The sequence below is a fragment of the Astyanax mexicanus genome, chromosome 9 (assembly GCF_023375975.1).
Source record: "Astyanax mexicanus isolate ESR-SI-001 chromosome 9, AstMex3_surface, whole genome shotgun sequence".
Taxonomy (NCBI): domain Eukaryota; kingdom Metazoa; phylum Chordata; class Actinopteri; order Characiformes; family Acestrorhamphidae; genus Astyanax; species Astyanax mexicanus.
In genome coordinates this window covers 43,970,275-43,992,670 of record NC_064416.1, presented here as the reverse complement: position 1 = coordinate 43,992,670, position 22,396 = coordinate 43,970,275, and the positions used below count along the sequence as shown (strand labels likewise).

Here is a 22,396-nt window from a genome sequence, read left to right as displayed (position 1 = left end):
CCCTCTGGCGACAGAAACTCTAAATGCACTCTACAGGATGATAGCAATTACACAAGTACAACACCAGGTGGCGACACAGCTATGTGGCTAAGTGGCTCCCTCTGGTGGTCAAACAAATGAGATGCACCTTTCTGCACTGTATGCAGTTACCCAAATCAAACACCAGATGGCGATGTGGCAGTGTACCCCCCCTAGTGGTGAGGGGTAGTAAAACACCCTTTGAGTTTGAGTGTAAATAGTCTGGCTGTCCACCAGATGGTGGCAGAGGCCGACTGGTGGGAGTGGTCACGCCCACTGATGATGCCACGTTAAGGACCGCCCCTTGGGTCTGGGACCTGGTCAGCAGATTTGACTGACTCAGTCGACTGTGAATAGCAGAGGAGAAGGACACGGCTGTCCGAAAGTTTAACACAGCAGCAACACACTTCACAAGATGAGCAAAGAGGATTTACATCCTGGCGTGGTTAGTTTAATCACGCACACAATAGACTTCCTGCCACTCAGGGTGGTGTTACGTAAAAGTTAGCTACTCTTTTACGCACGTGGAAGTGTCCAGTACTGCAGGATTTTACGGATTTCGCGCAAAAACCGGCAGTTTTAACTGGAGCGCGGAGTCGATGAGCCGGAGATCCGCGACTCAGACCTGCGCGAAGGCCTTATCAGATCAACACTGGCAAAATATGTCTATTTTACCGGAAACAGTTCGAACTTTATGTAAGTACACACGTATATACACGTATATACACCCGGGTTTAAGGTTGCCCACACACGGCGGTGTGTCAACCAAGCTTATTTTACAAATAAGAGTAATGTTTTCAAGAGCGCTCGCATACCACACACATAACTGTACACGTTATACAGACAAACAGGGGACCGTGCGCGCGACGCGCACACACAGCGGGGGACTGGCCAGTCCTGAATTGTAAACAAAAACACGTGTAGAACATGTGCGTGTGTTTCTAACACGCTGGGTTTATGCAGTTAACTCCAACTAGGCCAGCTAGCCAGCAGCTAACGCATTTAATAATAACAACAAAATACACTTTATTCTGCAACTTACAGCGCTATTTTCTGGAACTGGTTATGAAATGTGTATATATTCTGGTCTCGCGGCGGAGAACCAATAAGAATATAATCCTGCCCCACGTTGGCGAGCCAATTATGTAGCGGCTCAGTGGTTTAATACCTGGTGCTAATTGAGATGTTGAAATATTTTTTTTATTGGGCGCCAGTTATTAAATTAATTTAATTAGATTAATCAATTAATTAATTAATTAATTAATCAAATTAATTAATAACACAAGACATCTCAGGGTGTGGTTTCTACAGGTAACAGAAATTTTCATAACCAAGTTATCCAGAAAAACACACTGAAATGACAGGTTTTGTAAAATAAAAGTATTTATTAAATCACACAGATATGAGTAAATAATTCATTAAAAAGTCATAAATGTAGCCATTAGCTATCAAATCATAGTGTAGAATGATAAATGAGAAATAAAAGACAAACACGTTATAATGCTGATATGAAAGGAATAAAGATTAATATAACTATTAAGTGAGTATTTCTAAATAAGGGTCTAAGGCATTTTAAGTCTACGAAACCAATTCTTATTTCCAACCAAGCCACTCAAAATGAGTCATCTATACTAAAGACGCTCTATTAAAGACCCGACCAAACCATGACCAACAGACACCATCTGCCGAAAGATTAAACCCAGCTCTGCCTTACTCTGAGTTGTTGAAGTGAGCCTTGGTGACGTCCGCCTGGGTTGGTCGTCTGCTGCTTCACCCCGAAAAAGGATCACGTGAGCCTGTCTGCAGGGTGGGTGGACTTCCTGTGTCAGCACGGAGCCCCAATAGAACCCACAGGGAAATCCCTTCGCTCTCAGGTGGCTTGCTGGTGGCCTCCGGACCGCAGGTTTCTGGGTTGGATCTGGCGGATCTCCTTTTCAGCTGTACTTTAGCTAAACTTAGATGGAATAATGCTTGGCTTCGTAGATTGTAAAATAACCTTAGATATTTTAACTAGGATAGCTAATATTAATATACTTGAAGATTAAATGCACTAGTCTAAGAAAACTAACTTAAGATGACTAAACTAACGGTCTATCCTTTCTCCATCTCTGGCTCCCTAACCTCTCTCCTCTAACTGTTTTCCTCAACTCATCTTCTCCAACTCCTTCTCTAACTGCTTCTCCTCCAACTGCTCTGACCTGAACTCCCAAAACTCAACTCCAAACTGAACTGTGTCTGCCCAGTTTACTATTAGTCTCTGTGGCCTGTTTGGCCCCTGAGCTATGATTGGCCCTGTGGCCCAAATGTCTGTGTTTTGATTGGTCTAGGAGCAATTTCAAACTTTGGTGGGGATTCACAAAGGGCCATAAACTCCCCCTCGCTCACATGGTCAGCATGCTTCAGCATTTTTCTAATAGATCAAACCAAAAGAAAACTCAATTAAACAGTGGATCAAAATACATTTTTCAGCATATCAGTTTGTGAGGATAAATTCAGGAAACAAACAATCTTACAATTGAATCACAATAAATGTAATATATATATATATTGCCCACAAACATGTAATATTCAAGATAATCTTAGAAATACAACGATGGATGGTACTCTGTCAGAAAGAGATCAAGAGTCATGTTATTATTTAAACCCAATTAAATCACTTAAAAGATAATACATGGTTAAACCACTGATAACCAAATAAAGCTAAATTATCAAATGCTAATTAAACCTTGTTGATTCAGACTTGAATGTGTAGGAGAATTCAATCAGGACACATCCAAACACATATACCATATACCAGACACATATACCATTATTTAGTAAACATTCTATAAAACACCTTTTTTATATAGTCAATATATATGTATTTTAAGCAAAATCTTCTGAGTGAGGAATTCCTCCCCTTTGCTGAATGCTTAGATAAGCTGGCTGGCATCGGAATTTACGACGGTGGGGGAGGTTGGTGAACAGAGAGCAGAGAGTCTCACTTACAAACGGTCAATGGAATTTCCAAGCTTAGAACATTTCTCTTAATTTCATTAATCTTATTTCTAAGTGATTGCAGAAGTAACTAGGCACAAACCCCTAAATTGGTACAACATTTGGTGAATTAACAATTTCCAAGGCATTAATTAAGTTTTGACACTCTCTTAAGTCCACAGTCCCGTCCTAGTGATGCAAATGTTGCAAATGTGTTGCAAATGTTCCAAATGTTTACATTAACTCTGAGGTTTATGACTTGGAGGAATGTAAACAGAATTTTACCCTAAACTCGCATTTAGGGCTCTCGGGCGAGGCTGAGTGAAGAAATAGTCAGTAAATGTCATTTTGAAATTTAAGGTTGTTTGAAAAAAAGATTACTCCAAGGTTTTTTTAGAGTGTTCTGGGTTCGAAGTTTCCTTATAGGCCGTAAAGTGGGGGTAGTGTGTGTTTGTGTCCAAGCAATGAAGAAATCCTCTGGTTAATCCACTACAATATGTACAGAATGCAGACACGTGCAGATACTGATAAAAGATTGTTTATTATAAAATAAACAGATGTAAGACGTAGTCGGTACAGAAAAATGGGTAATCACCAATAACAGGAGCAATGTAGACAAAACCATACCATAAACGAGAGACAGTCCAGAGTTCATACACGAGAGATCCAATATCAGAGGTAATCCAAGAGGCAGTAGTGAAAACACAGTCCAGGTAATACACAGGTAATCCAATATCAGAGGCAAAGGCAATAATCGGCGTCGAGAAAACAAAGGCAAGGTCATACACAAGATAAACTGAGACAAGAGATATAGAAACGCTTTGTAAAGAGGAGAACCTACAATATGCGGTGTGGGTGTTTGTGTGGTGTGCTCTTAAATAGTACTAGTAATTAGTATTCGGGACTTCCTGGAGGAAGCAGGTGAGGTGTCACGTGATCAGGTGAGTGCGTGATGTCAGCGGGTGGTGCATTCTGGGTAGTGTAGTTGTTGACCTGAGAACCTCCGTTAGAGCTGGGTGTGGAAGGGACAGAGGAGCTAACAGCACCAGACGTGACATAAATGTGGAGTGTGGGAAAATGTGAGTGTGTGTGTGTATTTGTTTGAGCAGGTGGGCATATAGTTTGTGTAGAGACAGATTGCATAGAAATCAAATTATCCTGAAGTGCCCTTAAATTGGATTTGTGAAAGAATTTGAAGCTGTGCAGATCAACGCTGAACGGAGAACACATCAACTTTCTGTCCTCCAGCGTGCCGTACATAAACCACTCACGGGAGATGATTATCAGGGTGGAGGCGATGAAGAATCAGACCGAACCCTGAGCTGGCTGACAAAATGGCCGCGGCAGGGTGGCTGGAATAACGGGCGGTGCAGTGGTGGGGTTTTGCAGAAACAGCTTTGGTTTGTAAATTACTCTCTGATTATTTTTCCATTGAGTCCGGCCGGGTTTTTGGCAGCGCAGTGCGTTGCTAAATATTTCATTAACGCTCAGTAAACACAGAGAGCTGGCTGATAGAAAGACAGAGAGAGAGAGAGAGAGAGAGAGAGAGAGTGACCCAGCCCTGATCACTGCTGAATGGGGTAGTGGGTCAGAGAAAGAGATAGACCCACTAACACAGAGAGAGTAAGAGAAGGAGGTACTGAGAGAGACATAGAGAGGAAGAGAAGAAGCAGAAAAGGAGGAGAGGAGAGGAGAGAGATAATAGTGAGAGAATTATTTCTCATAATCCAGTGAAAGAGAAATGCCTTGTTAATGAGAGAAGAATGACCGCCAGAAAAAGCACGCCCTATCTAAGTAAATATTTCTAAATAAAGTTAAATCGCTTTTATCAGGAAGACAATACGTACACACAGCCGAGAGGGGGTGCTTTTCCTGGCAGGGGTGCTAAATTTGGCCCAACACCGGATCTCTCGGCTCACTGTTTAGGCGTATCCGTGACGTTTTTGAATTCAAATGAAGCAACAGATGTAGTCAATCAAAAGTTTAATATTTTACATTTTTAATCAACCTCACTGTGATCTATAGTTCTATACATCCATATTTTGTCGTTTTCAGCTCATCCTCTATGTGTGTGTGTGTGTGTGTGAGGCTTGTATGTGTGTGTAAAGTCACACCCTGCTGTTCCCTGATTGACTGGTCGCATCATGGCCGCCGTATTCATTGGAATAAAGTTGAGCTCTGCTGAACTTTTTCACCGGAGGGCGGGGCTGCACTCAACACAACGCAGCCCAGCATGCACCGCAGCATGCAGCAGCTCTCTCCATTGTAATGAATGCGATGTGTTGTGCTGGTGGATGGGGAGAGGGTGTGTCTTTCTTGCAGGCTGCGCTGTAAAATTTTATTTCAATTAGCGGGCCACAAAATATCATTCTGCGAGTCACGAGACCCTGGTATAGATGAAAGACAGTTTTGGCTGTTTCTCGACACAAAGAGCTGTAGAGTGTCTTGTCTGAAAACCTACTGTGAGTTTTTAAAAAAAGGGTCTTTCTTGGAAGCAGGTGAAAAAGGTGGTATTCCAGGCTAATAAAGAATTCAGAGAAACCGATTACAGTCTACAGTAATAAATATACAGAACATTAAAGTGCTCCTATACAGAGGTGGAGTAATTGTTATGGCAACATACAGTCCCCTCTAAAAGTATTGGAACAGTGAGGCTGATCCCTTTATTTGTGCTGTAGACACAATACATTTGTGTTTGTCATTAAAAGATGAATATGAGACAAAATATCAAGATTTCAGCTTTTATTTCCTTTTATTTTATTTTCATCTGGATCTGATACACAGTTCAGAAGATTCAACACCTGTCTGTCTGAACCCACCCATTTTTTATATGAGTAAAAGTATTGGAACAGATTAACCTAAAATAAATTAAAGTGAATAAGACTTAAGTTTTAGTTTCAATTCCTTTGCTTGCAATAACTGTATTACATCTGTGACACACTGACATCACTTACCTTCTGCATTCTTATTCTGTGATGCTTTTCCAGGCTGCAGTGTGTTTTTAGTCATTATCTTGCTGCATGATGAAGAATCTCCTGTATAATTAGGTTGAATATTTCTGTAACTTAGGAGACAAAATGTTTCTGTGGACTTCTGGGTTCCTAAAGCATTAAGCATCAATACATTGCATGACTGTGTGTGTGTGTGTGTGTGTATAGTATGTATATGTAAGTATATATATGCAGCCACTTTATTAGGTACACCTGTCCAACTGTTATTAACGCTAAAATGTTGAATCAACCAATCACGTTGCAGCAACTCAATGCATTTAGGCATGGCCAAGACAATCTGCTGCAGTTCAAACCATCAGAGCATCAGAAGGGAGAAGAAAGACGATTTAAGTGATTTTGAATGTGGCATGGTTGGTTGTTGGTGTCAGATGAGCTGATCTGAGTATTTCAGACACTGATACTGATCTACAATTAAATGCTACAATTCACACAGACTCACCAAAATCAGACAATAGAAGATTAGAAAAACGTTACCTGATCTGATGAGTCTCTGATGATTTCTGCTGCTACATTCGGATGGTGGGGTCAGAATTTGGCATCAACAACATGACTCCCCAACGTATTGGCCTTAATAAGTACATGTAATTAGTACTGAAATGGAGTAGCGTTGGCAATAAATCAGGTTAAACTGCACCTGAACAGCTGTTTACATCAAACATGAAGAGTATATTTGTATAATTGTATATTATTTGGGTCAAATCGAGGCTGGTTCGTGTTCTCACCACAAACAGAACTGCTGCAGAGTTTGTTTGGGACAGAATCCACCTCCTCTCTTGGGTCTCGGTGTGGTTGTTTGTCCTCACCAAGGGTGCAAACGAAACAGAGTCTGTTTTAATGGACCAAACAGTGAAAACGCCCTAAAATATACCGAAACATCCTCAACTTTGTATTTGTTCCCGTGTTTGTGTCCTTCAGCATGGCGAAGGACACATGGACACATGGCGAAGAGAAAGAGAGAGCGAGAGAGAGAGAGAGTGTGTGTGTGTGTGAGAGAGAGTTTTAGATTATTCCCAGATGTTGGAACACTGGGAGTGTCTAAAGAGACGAATGACATCACACACACCCTCAAACGCAAACCTTCCCTGTGCATCTCCCTCGTTTTCTCCCTTTTGCTTCTCTTTCTCTCTCTGTCACACAGACACGCACAGATACACACAAACACAGAGTGTTGCCTTGCCTAGAACTCAAACCGAAACACCCCTCAGATAAACAGACCCGGGAAATTCTGGAGCCGCCCATGACTCACTGGGGCACACACACACACACACATGCACACTTGTTTTTATACAATATCAGAACTAGGATTATTCTCATCAGTAAGTACTGTTCAGTGAAATGAGTGAAAATGAGTTGGGTACAAAATATCGGTCACTGTGAACAAGTAAAAGATAAAGGACATGAAGTTAATAATGAATAAATTCTTTAATAGTTTAACCAAGATTTAAGCATTTCAGCACGAAATTAAGCAGCCCAAATGGTCAGCGTACGAGGGGTGAAAAGATGTACACCAGCAGTCTGTTGGCCTAGCTAGCACTGAACTGACAGCAGCTGCATTGTGGTGTTATAAAGTCATAATCTACATATCCTATAAAACCACAGGATCTACAAACACTAACCAGCACAAATACACCCATCTGCTGTTAAAAACAGTGATTAATTTAGTTCAGTAATACAGTTAGCATCGCTATTTAGCTATTAGCCATTAGCCATCTCCATTAACATCTGCAGTCTCTTAGCCTGGCTACCATCGGACCGATAGCTGCATTCCGGCATTGTGAATGTAATAAGTAACTCAAGTGAACTATAATTATAATCCTCATCGAATATCAAACCACAGATCCTCCCCACTCTAACCAGCACTAAGAAATCAATCTGTTATTAAAAAACACTGATTAATTCAGCTCGAAATCACAGTTAGCAACGCCTGTTAGCCGTTAGCCATTGCAGCTAATCCACTAAGCTACCCGTCAAAATAAAAGTCTCCTGTGCAACCAGTGTAAAAAAATTGTCTGGAGCCCTATATTTAATATTTAATGTATTTAATATTTAACTTTTTTAAATATATTTAATTAAAATTTAAATATATAATTGGAAAGAAGACTATTTGTATATAAAGTGTGTCAAATAAATGACTTTGGAATGCATTTACATTAAATGCACTTGTGTATACTCTTCAAAGGGCTGTGTGGTCTGTTTCAGCCTCATTATGGAACCTTAATTATAGTACTAATAATAATCTAAAAGAGCCCTTTAATGGGTATTTGTATCAGTATCGGCAGTTTACCGCAGCATAAACCCTTATGCACCAAAATGCGCACCATTAAACCATGCTGGCACATTGTCTCCTCTGATTGGTCAGAGTTGTCTGGTGCAGGATCAAGAAGTAAAGTAAATATAGTGAGAAGATTCTGTGTTCCAGAGTGGATATCTGTGCAGTTTAAAGCTACTTTAAACGCTGCTCTTTCAAACTCAGTGTTTTCTATGGGACATGCAGCGCAGATGTCCACATAGTAAACGGAGTCACGTGGCTGTGAGTAGTGAACACAGCAGAGGCAGCATTTGTTCTTGCTGCAGTAAAAAGCATTATCTGGTTAATATATCAAATAGCTCAAATAAAAGGAGTATATATGATAGCTGGGTTAAATAGAGTCCGGATCACGTTCTCACCACAACTGAACCACTCCAGGGTTCGCTTGGGACCGGACCAGTTGTTTTGATCTTTACACACCTGCTCAATCGAATCGTACTATAGGTACAAACAACCAGAGTCCATTTTAACCAGACCAAATAGTGCTGGTGCAGTTGGCAGAATTAAGAGGGATTACCATCTTTAATTTGTCTTATTTGGGAGATTTTCGCTCAAATATACTTAAACCTCTGAATCATGGGGCTGGATTCAGTATGTTTTACTGTTGGAGAGGTGTCCTTTTCAGTCAGTATTCCCTTCATTCTCTTAATGTCCATTTTAGCTTTCTGTCATTCAGGCCAAAACATAGTCGGGCCAACGGACTTGTGTACAAAGGATATCAAGCTTATTTAGATATGTGTGTTGTAAACTGTAGAAATGGCCACCTTCTCCTTCTTTTTGGCAGCATGTTAGCAGGGCCAGGACAACAAGAGACAATTGGACAATTGGGATTGGTGCACACAGTACAGCATGTAAACAAAAGGGCAGCAATCAATAGCAACATACCAGAACGTAGAGCCAAAGCCAGGGTCAGTAAATGGTTAAACAAGCAGGTTAAATGGGGACAGGCAAGAGAGTAGTCAGAGGAGAAAGCAACATCAGTAACAAAAGATCCCCAACAAAAGCAGAGGGCTAGGCTAGAGAGAAAACTAAAAGCAGAAAATTGTCGAAAACAAGAAGTCAAGAAAGTTTGGAAAACGTGTTGTATTAAAGCTAGAGAACTAGGTTATTCTCTGTGAGGAACAGAGGGAACAGAGGGCTATTTATACAGGTGCAAATAGGTGTGGGAAATGTTTCATCAAAAGGTGGCGAAGCTGAACGCTGCAGAGTCATGTGTTCAGATGAGTCATTGTAGTCCATGGGCTGAGAATGCTGGGAAATGGAGTCTTTGAGGGGAACACGTGTCCTGAATTGGCCAGGACTGACAGCACTATGTTCATCAGGTGTTCATTTGATTTCATCCCTGTAAGCAGATAGGGTCTTAGGGTCTTAGGGACATATTACTGTTTGGTTTGCTGTTATGGTTTTTTTTTATTGGACATGATGTTGTTATATAGTGGATTATATTCATTTCTGGGTGTTTTTTGGCATGGTAGAGATAATATCTTGGTCTGTTTGCTCAGTTTGAATTTAGATAGTGTAAGACCAAAAAATTCAATTAAATCAACATAACTAAAATGATTGAAACAATGTGCACATCATGGTTCTTTTATAAGCAACACAACAAATGGTAAAAAGAAACTGTGGCCAATCTAATGGGTCTGCGCTGGCACGAAACGCTTATTTCATTTTCAGAATGATCATTACGTTTAGAGGAGGTGAACAGGTGAGCAGTGACTCTCTGTGCAGATGTAGCTCTTTTGGTTGAGACGGCTACAGCAGGATGTAGTCAGCTAATCTACATCATCAGTTCAAACCCCCAAAACCAGACGTTTTCTGATGTGCCAGTTTCCGATTCCAAAGAATGACAAACGCAGCGCAGCGTTTCCCGTTCGCCCGTGACTTTCTCAGCCAGACTCAGAACAGACTCTCACTGCTCTCCTTCCACCATCTGCAGAACTTGGAAATAATTTGTGCCTTTGTACTCGGTCCAGACCCGATTGGGACGCATGAAGCAGCAAGTGCTGATAGGGATCTCCTGCATGTACTGCACCTCATTACATAGGCATCCAGAGAGAGAGAGCACAAGAGAAAAACACTGCTTTATTCTCTTCTTGTTCAGAAATCTGTTCGGCCAGACTTAGCACATTAAAAATTAGCTCAACCAGAGCCGTAATTTCCAGACAGTGCAGAAAACTGGCTGGTCACATCAAAACCAAAACCTCGAAGGAAATAAACAGGATGTAATCTACCAGCAACAGCTGCTAGATTGGGCAAGCTTTGTAGAAAACAGGGACCTAATTACAATCTTACATGTAGAGAGCGTTATCAATTTTACAACCTTAGCTATTTCACAGGCAAGTGACTTTGTACCTCACACTTGTTTCACACACTAAACACACACTGAAAAAACAAGGAAATGAACATTAAACAAATAAACATGGACTCTGCATTGTGAAGATGGACTAATCTTGGCTGGATGGAGTGTTTAATGAGTAAACTAAGTACTGTTTATTAAGTTATATGTTATGGTAACTACAACCTATTTTCTTAGACAAACAATAATTTCAACGAGATATCTCCTTGGAAATAAGTAAGAAAAAAGTAAAAAAAATCCATTAAAATTAAGTTATAGGTTATAGTAACTACAGACTTTAATAAAAAAAAAACTTTTTTTTTTTAGACAAACAATCATTTCAGCGAGGTTGTATGTTATAGTAACTACAGACTTTTAAAAAAAAATCTTAGACAAACAATAATTTCAGGAAGGTATCTCATTGGTCAGATACCCAATACCAGATGTAATTGGTGAAAGTCTAAAGGCTCTTTTGATATTTTTGGATGAAAAATGCACATCAAGTATTAAACTGAGTCTTAGGGTGCTTTCACACCTGCCTCGTTTGGTCCGGACTTTCTGACTTTTCAGTTTGGTCCGAACCAAAGCAGCAGGTGTGAAAGGGGCCGCGAACCACGGTCCGGACCAAAGGACCAGAATTTGTTCTGACCAAGAGACGTGGTCTCGGTCTGGATCTTCTGAACCATGGTCCGGTTCTCCTACAGTGTGGAAGCGCTTTTCTGGATGGTTCCAACTTTCAGACCAATTACAGGAAGCTGAGCAGGCGTTCCTCAGCAACGGCAGCAGAAGAAGAAAAAAAACAACTACTACTGACTGCAGCCTGCGGGAAGGCGGAGTTAGACATCCAGCATCCAGTCCCGCTATTATATTTAAAGTCCGCTAACTGCCCTGTACATTGTTTACTTCTGTTCAGAGGCGGAGCTAAGACATGATGCTGACAAAGTGGGCGGGACTGGACTGCATGACGCTAACAAAGTGGGCGGGGCTGGACGCACTGGACGTCCAACTCCGCCTTCCTGCAGGCTGTAGTCAGTACCCTCTCAAAATAACCGGAAAAGCAGGAAAAATGAGGCGTGGATACAGCTGCTTCAGGACGAGCACGTTCGTTTGGTGAATTTGAACTAATCTAGAGTACTGTGCCTGAAGCTGCTGCTGCTGCTGGTATAAAAACCACAATAGCAGCAGCACTACTATGGAGACGAAATTAATCTGTTCATTCATTTTATCCTGATCCTGGATAAAAATGCTTCCCGCCGAATGAACCACCTGCTGAATTATCAACACGCCAACGTCAGACGCATGTCCTTCTAAAACCAATCAGCATCAAGTTAATGAAAAAGCATCCATACGTAAGTGATGATTAAAGGATGTAGGAGTATCACACAAAGGTCTTTGGTGCGCTCCCTAGTGTGAATACAAAAATAAGCGGACCAAATATATACAATGTAGCAAACACATTAAGCTTGGTTCAGACCACGGTCCGGACTTTCAGGTGTGAAAGCACACTGAAACTGAAGCAGTGAGCTGAGAAACCACAGAAGAGGTAGTTAATTAGATTAAGTTTTTTAATTGCTTGACAGCCGACCATGTGGCTCAGTGAGGTAAGTTTAGGGAACTGAATGTTCCTGCTTCTTTTGTTTTTGTCTGCTAATCCCTGACGTAATGGCAAATGTGTGTGAATTTGTGTGTATTGGTCATAGTTGTTGACTGTTTACTTAAAAGTGTAAATGTATATGAGCTTCCTGTAATTTTGTTGTTCAAAGCAAAGTATGGTTTTTGCTGAAACACATAATAATTTGTAATAGTTTTTCCTTTCTTTTTTACACACACATATCTCCATTTCATTTTCACACACACACACACACACACACTCTGGACCAAGCCAAAACACAACAGAAAAAAATCGACCCACACAATGCTCTCTCTATGCAGTGTGTTGCCTTCCTGTCTGTAATATGCTGTGTGTGTGTGTGTGTGTGTGTGTTTCAGATTACCGGACGGGCCCGTGTTTTGCGTCGGTGAGTAACCAGATGTGTCAGGGGCAGCTGACCGGGATTGTGTGCACTAAGACTCTGTGCTGCGCTACGGTGGGCCGAGCCTGGGGGCATCCCTGTGAACAGTGTCCTGCACAGCCACACCCCTGCCGCCGCGGCTTCATCCCCAACCACCGCACCGGGGCATGCCAGGGTACATACACACGCACACACACGCAGGGGTTGGACAATGAAACTGAAACACTAGCCATTTTAGTGTGGGAGGTTTCATGGCTAAATTGGAGCAGCCTGGTGGACAATCTTCATTAATTAAGAAGGTTCAATTAGCAGGGTAAGAGCACAGTTTTGCTCAAAATATTGCAATGCACACAACATTATAGGGGACATATCAGAGTTCAAAAGAGGACAAATTGTTGGTGCACGTCTTGCTGGAGCATCTGTGACCAAGACAGCAAGTCTTTGTGATGCATCAAGAGCCACGGTATCCAGGGTAATGTCAGCATACCACCAAGAAGGACCAACCACATCCAACAGGATTAACTGTGGACGCTGTAAGAGGAAGCTGTCTGAAAGGGATGTTCGGGTGCTAACCCGGATTGTATCCAAAAAACATAAAAACACGGCTGCTCAAATCACGGCAGAATTCAATGTGCACCTCAACTCTCCTGTTTCCACCAGAACTGTCCGTCACCACAGTAAATTATTGTGCTCTAAAACCAGGTGTTTCAGTTTCATTGTCCAACCCCTGTATATATGCATAAACAGCAATGTTACTAAGCTTAAAATATTAATACTGACCAAAAACGTGGAGGTTTTATAGATTGCAGTGTAGTAATAAATATAATATAACATAATAAAGGAAAATAGTAGAAAGTACTTAAAATGCTTCATATAATGTTCTGTTTAATTTTATTATTCACAAATGAAATTAACAAAAATGTGGTCCCTACTTTATCAATGTGTGTTTGCATATTGTAATTGTGATACATTTTTAGTAACAGCCTCAACCAACATTCAACTGAAATTAGAATATCATTGAAAAGTAAATGTGAAACTCATATATTTTATAGATGTGATCTATTTTAAGCTTATTTTTTTAATTGTTGATGATTATGGCTTACAGCCAATCAAAACCCAAAAACCGGTGTTTTAGAAAATAAGAACATTACATAAGACCAAATGGTACTTTTGGCAGTGTGGGCAGTGTGCCAAGTCCTGCTGGAAAATGAAATCTCCATCTCTATAAAAGTTGTCAGTAGCAGAGGGAAGCATGAAGTGCTGTAAGATTTTGTGAGGAAACAAAACTGCACTGACTTTAGACTTGATAATAAAACACAGTGGATCAACACCAGCAGATGACATGTCTCTCCAAACCATCACTGATTGGTGGAAACTTCACACTAGACCTCGAGCAGTTTGGACTGTGTTTCTCTCCACTCTTCCTCCAGACTCTGCTCCCTTGATTCACAAATGAAATGTAAAATTTACTGATGATCAGTGATGGTTTGGAGAGACATGTCATCTGCTGGTGTTGATCCACTGTGTTTTATTATCAAGTCTAAAGTCAGTGGAGTTTTGTTTTCCCGCAAAATCTTACTTTTATAGAGATGTGGATTTCATTTTCCAGCAGGATTTGGAACACTGCCCACACTGCCAAAAGTACCAATTGGTCTTATATAATATTCACATTTTCTGAGACACTGATTTTTGGGTTTTCATTGGCTGTAAGCCACAATCATCAACAGTAAACTAAATAAATGCTTAAAATAGATCACTCTGTGTTAAATACATCTATATAATATATGAGTTTCACATTTTGATTTGAATTACAGAAATAAGTAATTTTACATTGATATACTAATTTTTTGAGATGCACTACTATTTTAAACCTAATCCTACACCTAACCCTTATCTTAAGCCTAACCTCAACCACGAATCAACCCTTAAACCTTACCCTAATCTCAACCTTAATCTAAACCCTAAATTTTACTCAAAACTTAATCCTAAAATGTTTAGATTAGAGTTAGGTTTAGAGTTAGGTGTAGGTGGGGTTAGATTTGAGTTTAGAGTTATATACAACAGGGAATCATTTACGTTCACCTTAGAGTTCAGATGAATTTAATACAGATACAAGTGAATGTTAGTTGAGTATCTAAGAGGCTATAATCTGTAATGAAGCTTTCATAAAGTGATACCAAACATTAGTGAACCAGTAAAGCTTGTCCTGCATTATTTTGACCAAAATTATTTGTTTGTTGGCCAGCTTCAATGCATTAATTCATTAAAATGCTTATCTGGAGCATCTGAGGTTTGTCAGGCTGCCCACAGCGGTTTAAAATATTTAGCAGATTGTTAGAGGCTTATTTGTTGCAACTTTTTGCAGCATTGGTATTTGCTAGGCTGATAACACAGTATATTGTCTAGGTTACTGAAAGAAATGATGAATAATAGTCTTATAATTTAGATATAATATATAATTTAGAGATAATGCTTAATGTAACTTCATATAAGCATATAAGCAACACAGTATTATTCTTTTTAGACTGAAATATTAAATATTTGAATCTATCAGGCATATATATCAGGTATAAGTATGGCGTCACATCAATGTCAAAAGTCGGGGGCGCAAAAATACCAGGTGAAAAAAATTAACCAGTGTGTTCTAACATTTTGCCTGTGTAAATTAACTTCTTGGGAGCACAAATGTAAAGCTCATGATAAAAAAAAAGGGAATTCTGTGCGCGCTGAACAGAATATCTCTCTTAAGCTTCATTTTTCTCCTCTTGGGTTTTTAATTTCCTCTCGAATTCACAGGCTTTTGTTTTAGCTTGAGCAAGGCTTTTGTTTGTGCTTGAGTTTTGAAAGGGGTGGTTTTGACAGTTTGGGGGCGGGGTCAGGGTCGCCTCCCTCAGTGAATTCTATTGGCTGATATCTCCAGAGTTTGTGAAGGACCGCCTACTAACAACATCCAGAGGAGGGCAGAGCAAAAAGGACGGCAGGAGAGTTAGTTAGATGGCTATGCTAACATCCAAACAGCCTGCTCTCCGGTGCAGTTAGCTCGGGTATAGTGTCCAGAATGACCGGCCTTTTTTCTCCGCCCTCCTCCGGCTCGTTGAGGTAGGTGGTCCATCACAAACCCTGGAGATATCAGCCAGTAGCATTCACTGAGGGAGGCGACCCTGACCCCGCCCCAAACTGTCAAAACCACTTCTTTCAAAACTCGAGCGCAGAAGCCTCGCTCGAGCAAAAACAAAAGCTGCAGGTAATTTGCACAGCGCGTGAGGAGAACTGGGAATTTGAGAGGAAAATAAATAAACAACCAAGAGGAGAAAAACTATATTCTGAGAGAGATATGCTGTTCAGCGCTCACACAATTCCCCTTTTTTGCTCGCGAGCTTCACATTTGCACTCACAAGAAGTTAATTTACACATGCAAAATGTAAAAAAAACACTGGTTAACTTTTTTCACCTCGTATTTTTGCGCCCCAGACTTTTGACATTGATGTGACGCCATATATATGTGTTTTAAATCAGATTTTCTAAACTAAACTGACATTTATTTTACACTGTATAACACAATATTTTTTACAGTATCTCATATCTGAACTTTTTAAAAATAGTTTTTAAAGAGACTTAAATGTGCATAAAAGCCATGCTTCATGTTAAGTTTCACTTTAATCCTTTTCAAATTTTACAGAGCTATAAATTAGGTAAGGCTGCAGCTGAGCTTATCACAGAGAATTCACACCAGTTCGCATTAAAAAAACACATGTTATTCAGAAACAAACAGGTTTTTTGGTGCTGCAACCACATTTGACAATTTTATTAGAATCACTGCACGGCTGAGACCCAAACGTTTTAATTGTATTGTAACAGAGAAGTCAGTAATATATCATATTTCAGAGATCACACACATTCAGAGTCACATTGCCCCAATTTAGATATGAATCAGATTTCAGTACCACATATTGAAATGAACCAAATCGGAATTAAAATTTGAATGCGTTTTGTGCTGTTTACACAGCCATTCAAATAGTGATACACCTTTGTCACATATGATGTAAAAGATCAGATTTGGACCAGATTTATCTGCTCTGTGAACGTAGCCTAATTTCAGAAATTAGTCAGAAATAACTCTGCTTAATATATTTCTTATGGTGTCTCTCTAAAATACATTAAAATACATACTTATGCATGCACACCAGAAACATTTTCAGTACACACACACACACACACACACACACACAGTGTCCTAGACACACACTCATCGAGTGATCTTCTCTAATTGGGTTAAATTGGGTTTGGTTCCCGTTAGTGTTCTGCATGCCTGTGGAATGCTACAGCCAGGCAGGACGGGAGGTGCTGTCGGAACATATACTCACACGGATCAGTGAGCCAGACATTGCCACACTACACACACACACACACACACACATATTTGCAGCTCATTAAAGGAATACTCCAGTGGCTTTCAACCTAATCGATTTCGGTTTTAAATGTTTATGCACTGAGAAATCATAAAAATATAGATTTATCCCTGCATGTGTGCAGTGTTTGAACAACAGATGCAGTGTTTAAGAGTCATTACGAACAGCAGATCAAGCCTGAGGCATGCATGTCATCAATTGTAATTAGGAACTGTCAAATAACTTGAATTGCCAAGCTTTAAAAATTCTTTCACACTTTAAACATTGTGCTAAATATCTTATAATAAGAAACCACAAAGCAGAGGAAGGCTATCAAGAGATAGCCAAGTGTTTTCAGCCTGTGGTTTCTGCAGTGCCGACTGTTATTAAAAAATGACGATAGAGGTCAAGACGAGATCTGGTGGACCAAGAAGCTCTGAGAGAGAACGACTTGTATGTTCGTAAAGCAGGCAAATCAAAACCTACATATCACTGCCAAGAACCTGCTGGAAGGTTCCGCTAAGTCAAGAGGGCACAGATTGACTGTGCAGTGTTGCTTGCACAAACATAATGTGGCGACGCTGAGTCTAAGGGGGTGCTTAGGAACTCTTAGGAAGCTCCCAGAATGCTCAGCGGCCGACCCTCTTTCTGTAGTTGTGTTTTAGTTTAGTTGTGGCAGTTTTATTCGAGGAGTGTTATTCAGCCTCCTGGTGTTAGTGTGGAGGGTGAATAAGGGTCTGTATTAATGTTCTGTCATTTAATGAGATACTTTTCCGACAGACATGTTACAATAATCTTCATGCAGTAGTCACCTTTACCTGTGTGACCTCCTAAAAAGTCTTAAAGTAATTTAGAGAACATCTACACAGATGGACCTCGCGGCTTCACCCATCAAATCTGGCCTTTAGTCTCATGGACCTCAGAGACTAAAGGCTTTGGATACAGTCTTACTGGAGAATGTCCAGCTACACTGTACTCATTCCCCTGCTGCTGTTGAGGGTGTCCAGCTTGCGTTTTGGAGAGCTGTGACTTGTTTCCTTGCTCGAGCAAACTTTTCTTTTTAAATTCAGTGGTTAGTGTCCAACTTCAGAAGGAACAGCTGGACCTATAGAACTGAAATTGGACACCAATGTTGTAGAGCACGGGCCCTTTCCCTTTTTGGAGAGGCCCGCAAGGTATTTTAGAAATAAAATTAAAGTTGGCCCAATATCACGCAGGGTTTATTATGTGAGATTCAAAGTTTAAACGCTAGGTGTCAGAAAACGGGCCAAAGAGTCCAAAAGCGGCGAGAGTGTTCAGTTGTAGTGCGGGAAACGAGCCAAAGAGTCTAAAAGCAGTGAGAATGTCTAGCTGTAGTGCGAAAAAGAAACAAAGAGTCTTAAAGAGTCGAGAGTGTACAGTTGTAAAAGGAAAAACGGGCCAACAAATCTAAAAGCAGCAAGAGTGCACAGTTGTAGCGCGGAAAACGGGCCAAAAGGTCTAAAAGCAGCGAGAGTGCACAGTTGTAGCGCGGAAAACGGGCCAAAGAGTCTAAAAGCGGCAAGAGTGTCCAGTTGTAGTGCAGAAAACAGGTCAAAGGGTCTAAAAGCGACGAGAGTGTACAGTTGTAGTGTAGAAAACGGGCCAAAGAGACTGAAAGCGGCCAGAGTGTACAGTTGTAGTACAGAAAACGGGCTAAAGAGTCTTAAAGCGGCGAGAGTGTACAGTTGTAGCGCAGGAAAACAGGCCAAAGAGTCTAAAAGAGGCGAGAGTGTACAGTTTTAAGGCGAAAAACAGGCCAACGAGTCTAAAAGCAGCGAGAGTGCACAGTTGTAGCACGGAAAACGGGCCAAAAGGTCTAAAAGCAGCGAGAGTGCACAGTTGTAGCGCGGAAAACGGGCCAAAGAGTCTAAAAGCGGCAAGAGTGTCCAGTTGTAGTGCAGAAAACAGGTCAAAGGGTCTAAAAGCGACGAGAGTGTACAGTTGTAGTGCGGGAAACGGCGGGAGTCTAAAACACTACAAATGTCGGCCATGCAGACCAATTTGATGTAATATGCGGCATATGGTCTGAGTACTGACAGGCTGACAACCCCCCCCCCCCCCCCACCACCTCTTCAGTCTCTGCAGCAATGCTGACAGCACTCCTGCATCTATCTTTCAAAGACAGCACTGACACAAAGACAGCTTCTTAAGACAACCAACGCGAGGTCTTTTCTGATTGGACCCTGCTCCTTTAAAATGCTGGATGATCTTGGCCACTGTGCTGCAGCTCAGTTTCAGGGTGTTTGCCAAGATATACTTAAATATCTGCAGAAATGTGAGGAGTGTACTTAACAAGTGTTTTTAAACCAGTCCAGTTCAGTAACAGCTCCATTCATATGCAGCTACACAGTTTATAAAATCTTCTGTACTCAATAAAACATCCAGCACAACAAACCCTCGCTACCAGCAAAGAGACCTGCTATATTAAAAGGAAAACATGGCGACACCTCCGTTCCTTACTAGTGTCGCATAAAATGTGCCTTGTAATCTGGTACAGTATTATGTATAAAAACAGACCGGAAAATATACGTTTATTGACAGTTTGCCTTATCATTCGGTGCGCCTTACAGGGCGGTAAATACCCTGTATACGGTACAGCATGCGCATCTCCAGGGTACTGCACTTAAACATACTCACTTCTAGAGTACTTTTATTTATTTATATTTACACAGAAGGAAGAGGAGGGAGAAAAGAGAGAGAGGAACAAAAGGAAAACAAAGAGACAAGACAGACTTAAGAACAAAAAAAAGAAGTAGTAAAATATATATAAATAAAGCAGACAGCTCTCAATATATTGTAAAAAAAGTTTCCTCAAATTATCTAATATATTTTTTTAAAGATTGGTTGTAAGTCTCTCCAAGTTGCAATGATCTATAAGAAGATTAAGCCAATGTTTAATTGAAGTTTGAGTTCTGTCTTTCCAGTTCAACAGTATTACTTACAAAAGTACTGCATTTGAACACAAGCTTTTCTAGAAAACATTAGTTAAACATTAGTTAAGCAGAATCTGAACTTGTGCCTTTTTTTAGAGTTTGCCCTTTTAAAAACCACTGCTGCCCCAGACTGTAGGATTTTACCCTCTGGTGCTGATCAGGAACAGAATTATTCGTCAGGGTAACTCCAGGAGAAGGTGTATGTGGTTTGAGCTAACTATGAGCTTTAATCAGTGTATCAGTGAGCAGTAGAGTGAAGTGGAGCCAAGCTGTGGGCAGCGTCTGAGGCCTTTCCTGAGCCACGCGCTGCGCTGCTCTGTTTGGCTCTGACGCTCCGTCCTCCAGCTGGGTAAATTCCTCTAACGTCTGGCTGTCTGACCACGCTGAGGAGTCAGCAGACACCTCCCCACCTCCTCATGTGCTCGCTTTCACTCTCTGTCCCCTTTTTCTCCTACTCCCATAGTCTTTCACATTTCTCTCTCTTTCACCTTCTGTCGTTTACTCCTTTATTCAGTGTCCCCTATCTGTCTTTCCCTGTCTCTCTTTCTCTCTATCTCTATCTGCTTCCTCACCGTCTGCACTTCTCTGCTGATCTCTTTCTCTTACTTTCCTTCACTCCTTTCTGCTCTTATTTATCACCCTGTGTGTGAGACTTAGGGACTACATTCAACTTTGAATAGTGTTTGACTCTCGTATGATTGCTGGGCACAAACTATTTTATGTAATTTTTAGTTTTTAGGTGTTAGTTAAGGCACACACATTGTGTGTATATACCACTGCTGCATAAACAGCATATGTGTGTCTGTTTTGTAAATTGGGTATACCGCCATACCACTAGGGGCATTGCGGAGCACTGTGTAGAATAGCACCACCAAAGAAGCAGATACAGCTCATTTCTAAACACTAGCCATTTAGCATAACAAGCTAATCACTGGAGTAATGGTAGCTCAGCTCTGTTAAAACAAACGCTTCACCCTGCCTGGAGAAACATGAGAGCAGCACAGCACTTTATCTAATGAGCTCCTGCTGCTGTTTCTTGCAATATGAGTTTTTTTTTTTTTATCAGAATAAAAAAAGAAAAACAACAGCAAACAGCAATTATTCACTCAGAAAAAAAGACTAATGGAATTGTGCAATCGAATCGATCCACAGCTCTAAATAAAGTTCCTTTCGTTACCAAGATGAACCCATAATCGGTCCTGAGTACAGAATCATTTATTCAGCATAAAAGATAAAACTCCCTAAAACGCTGGATACGAGGTGAAAATAACCTTAAAGAGCAGTAGCTATAGTCATTTTAAATATGGTAATAATACTTAAAGCTCGAAGGATCATTTTAAAGCACACTAAACTGTTTTTTTTTATTTATTTCTTAACCTGAAAAAGAAGCTAATTGTGGCTAATTCATGGCTTCAATAATCAAAAATAGCATATTGTAAATTGATATTGTGAACTTGTGTCTTACTTGTACAATAGAGCTTTTGAGAAATAGCTCTTTTTAATACTTTTATGTTAAGTAATTTTAGGAGAATTAATAGTGTTTTAAATTATTTAGCTGTTTTAAACTATTTAAACAATTTACTTTTAAAAAAGAAAGCAGTGTCAAAGTTGTTGTCATGCAAAATAATATAAAATAATAATTAAAAAAAACAGTGACATACCGTGAAACGATCAGAATCTTGAAAAAAACACAACTGATATACATTTTTGGTCATACAGCCCAGAACTACCATTACATAATATTTTATCTGTATAAAATGAATTTCTTTTACACTGGTAATGTTCCAGATCTGATCAAGTGATTGGAAATCGGGTCTGATCACGTAATTTTCAAAGGAAAGGGAATTGAGTGGAAAACATTTTCACTATAGACTCCACCCACTACTTTCATCCACTCTTTATGTTCGTCCAAACGGTCGTCACACTGTCACTGTGCTGAAGACTCTCTCTTTCTCTTTTTGTCTCTCTCACACACACACACACACACACACACATTTAAAGCTGTCAATTACACTCTGTAACTCAGCACATTAAAATATTCTCATCTAAAAATCATCAAAACTACCCCAAGGTTTAACAAATTGTTGTTGTGTGACATTTTTTAGTTGGTTTATTTAATAAAAGATAATTTGAGTGGAATATTTTAATGGAAATCATTTATATGCTTATTTAGTACTTGAAAGTTTTTTAAAAAGTACTTTTAAAGTACTTAAAAAAATCTTAAACAACATGTATTTTTTTTTTTTGCTTTACTGCATTGTCAAAGTATCAGATCGGGACTCTGTACAAATGACTTGGACTTGGAAAATGTGACTAGGACTTCCCTATTCTACACACAAAATGATAATAAAACTACTGCTACTACTACTACAAAAGATAATAATTTATTTTATT

The 22,396-nt window shown here is 40.1% G+C and overlaps 1 protein-coding gene across 2 annotated transcripts in view; it reads left to right on the top strand.

Moving 5' to 3' along the window:
* fbn1 (fibrillin 1) overlaps positions 1–22,396 on the top strand; it is a 185,606-nt gene that overhangs the window by 27,743 nt on the left and 135,467 nt on the right. For both annotated transcript variants that reach the window (XM_049483384.1, XM_049483383.1), the window contains exon 7: positions 12,638–12,835. In XM_049483384.1, coding sequence (XP_049339341.1) covers positions 12,638–12,835 — 198 coding nt within the window. The remainder of the gene's footprint in view (positions 1–12,637; positions 12,836–22,396) is intronic.